Source organism: Psittacula echo (genome assembly GCF_963264785.1).
Source record: "Psittacula echo genome assembly, chromosome: 21".
NCBI classification, from domain to species: domain Eukaryota; kingdom Metazoa; phylum Chordata; class Aves; order Psittaciformes; family Psittacidae; genus Psittacula; species Psittacula echo.
In genome coordinates this window covers 4730530-4733114 of record NC_137757.1, presented here as the reverse complement: position 1 = coordinate 4733114, position 2585 = coordinate 4730530, and the positions used below count along the sequence as shown (strand labels likewise).

The following is a 2585-nucleotide window of genomic DNA, read 5'->3' as shown; positions in this document are numbered from 1 at the left end:
TCCATGTTTTCCTACTGCTGTAACTTCCTTTTCCAACATAACTTCCTATGGTTTTCCTGCTGTAACTTCCCTGATGGAGGGGTTTGTTTCTGTGCTACCCCCTGTGGGGATCACACCAGCCCAGTGCCAAGGCTGCATCTCCAGCCTCATTCCACACAGCTCCTGTTCTGCATCCAGAGGACACCAAACAGCACCACAGCACCCAACAGCGCTTGGCCAAACCAGCACCAAACACTCCCCCTTGCCTCCCTGCCCATCCCATCCCTTGCTCCACAACCCACATCCTTCACCCCCCAACCAGCACAAACAACCCCTGTCCTGTAGATGGGATTTGGGAACCCCTGCTGCCTGCACCTCCCCTGGGCTCCTTCTGCATCCCTACTCTCACCTCGAGCTGCTCACCTTATCCTGCACATACCCATCATTTATAGAACACCCCCACCCTGAGCCTGGGGGGGCAGCAGGTCTTGGACACCCTTTGGGACCCTGAGCATCCCTCCAGCAACACGAGGTGGAACCACATGGCATCAAGGTAATATTTAATAGCCCCACTGGGTTTACATGCTCTGGTCAAGCAAACCTTCCAGTGGGTTGAGGCCAGGCAAGGGGACACCCCTGCCCCAGAGCATCCCCCCCACTCCGGTGCAATAAAGTGCTGCAGGGGCTGGTGGGGCTTCACCCACCCAACGTCCCCATCCTGCAGTTTGTGCTGGGTCTCAAAGCCAGGGCTCCTCTGGAAAAGCCACCAGGAAAAGGGCTTTGTAAGGCCAAGGGCATCCACTGGGAAGACAACGAGAGGCAGCCGGGAGGGGACATCGCACCCCAGGCGAGTCCTCCCGCAGCAGCAGCAGGTCAAGCCCTCCCTCTTGGCACTGCTCCACATCAGCACCTCTGAACCCCCTCGGACGTGGGGTCTGGGGTCTGTGGTGGGTGCTGGGGACCAGGGTGAGGGGCTGGGGGTGTCAGACCCGTGTTCCCTGCTCCATGCCCACGGCCCAGGAGCTGGGCCGGGGCTCGCTGTGCTCCAGCAGCCGGTCCGAGGAGTCGCCGGTGCTCTCCAGCTTGCTGTAACCCACCAGGCTGACGTGGTCCAGCCGCGGCCAGCTCCGGTTCTTACGGTCCTTGATGGGGGCCACCAGCAGCACCCCGGGCTGGCCGAGGTCCAGGGACTTGGAGTGCCCCGGGGTGTGGAGCTGCGCATCGGGGCCGAGCTCCATCACCACCGGCTCCGCGCCTCCGTCCACGTTGATGATGATGTGGCCACCACCAGGGTCATGGCCATGGGGCGCGATGCTGCTGCTGCTGCCAGGCTGGGAGAGCTGCGGGGCTTCATGGCGGGGCTCTGCAGGGCCCCCTCGCGCTGCTGCTTCCAAGAGGCAGTTGTTGAGCTTGATGACGGGCAGCGCCAAGGCGCCCACAGCCGAGGAGAGGATGGACTCGGCCCCGGTGTGCTGGGAGAAGCCGAGGTTGGCCTCGGCGGAAGCACCGGAACGGAGGCTGAGCAGGGAGGCAGCAGGAGATGCCGCCGGGCGCTGCAGGAACTCGGCTGTGGTCTGGAGCCTGTTGGAGCCGTAGCAGTTGGACCACTTGGTGCCGGTGCCGGGGCAGGGCTGGCCCGAGAGGTCCACGCGGTAGCAGCCCTCCACGCACTCAGCGTTGGCCTTGGGGACGGGCTGGGTGTCCCCGCGCTGGCAGTGCCCGTCCTCGGGGCCGGTCCCCTCGGGCAGAGCCGTCACCATGCAGTAGAGCCCCTTCTGCATGAGCCTGCGGGTCTCCATGTCCCTGTTCTCGTACAGCATGGTGTTGGCGCAGATGAAGATGAAGAGCCCGATGCCCATGATGACGGGGCCGATCAACTTGAGCTTCTCGCTGTGGGGCACGTGGCGCGCGGCCGCCACCTCCCTCCTCATGTCCCCCGTGATGTTGGCGGCACCGGCGGCCCCAGCTCCGCGGTGGGGCCAGTAGCCCACCACGGCGATGGTCATGCCCACCAGGACCACCGAGATGCCCACCATGACGAAGGCTCCCGATGGCGAGCGCATGCGGAGCTGCCCCTTCACTGGCGCCTCTGTCGGGGATTTGCGCCGCCGCAGACGATGTCCTCGGCGCCGTGGCGGAGCGGGGGGCACCGGCGGCACCGGGGACTTCTTGCCCCCCGGCTCCTGCTCCCGCATGGGCCCGTTGCTCTCGGCGCTCTCAGCGGTCATCGTGTCCGGCCCGGCCGCTCCTCCTGCTGTGGGGAGGAGAAAGAGGGGAAGAGGCATCACTGGGGATGATGGGAGAATGGGGAGGATGTGGACACAGGGAGCATGGGGATGCCGGGAGCATGGGGGTCACAGGGACATAAAAAGGTGCTGCACATCCGTGTGGGGAAGGGGAAAGGGAAAGAAGGGAAAGGGAAAGGGAAAGGGAAAGGGAAAGGGAAAGGGAAAGGGAAAGGGAAAGGGAAAAGAAAGGAAAGGGAAAGGGAAAGGGAAAGGGAAAGGGAAAGGGAAAGGGAAAGGGAAAAGAAAGGAAAGGGAAAGGGAAAGGGAAAGGGAAAGGGAAAGGGAAAAGAAAGGAAAGGAAAGGAAAGGAAAGGAAAG

General features: G+C 63.2%; 1 protein-coding gene across 1 annotated transcript; it reads right to left on the bottom strand.

Annotated features, from left to right (window-relative positions):
• Positions 1-962: 962 nt before the first annotated feature.
• On the bottom strand, positions 963-2207 carry TMEM200B (transmembrane protein 200B; the record flags this gene model as incomplete). Its single annotated transcript, XM_080632468.1, has 1 exon — positions 963-2207. The coding sequence occupies one exon, from the start codon at positions 2205-2207 to the stop codon at positions 963-965; it is 1245 nt and encodes a 414-aa protein (XP_080488594.1).
• Between the last annotated feature and the right edge of the window lie 378 nt (positions 2208-2585).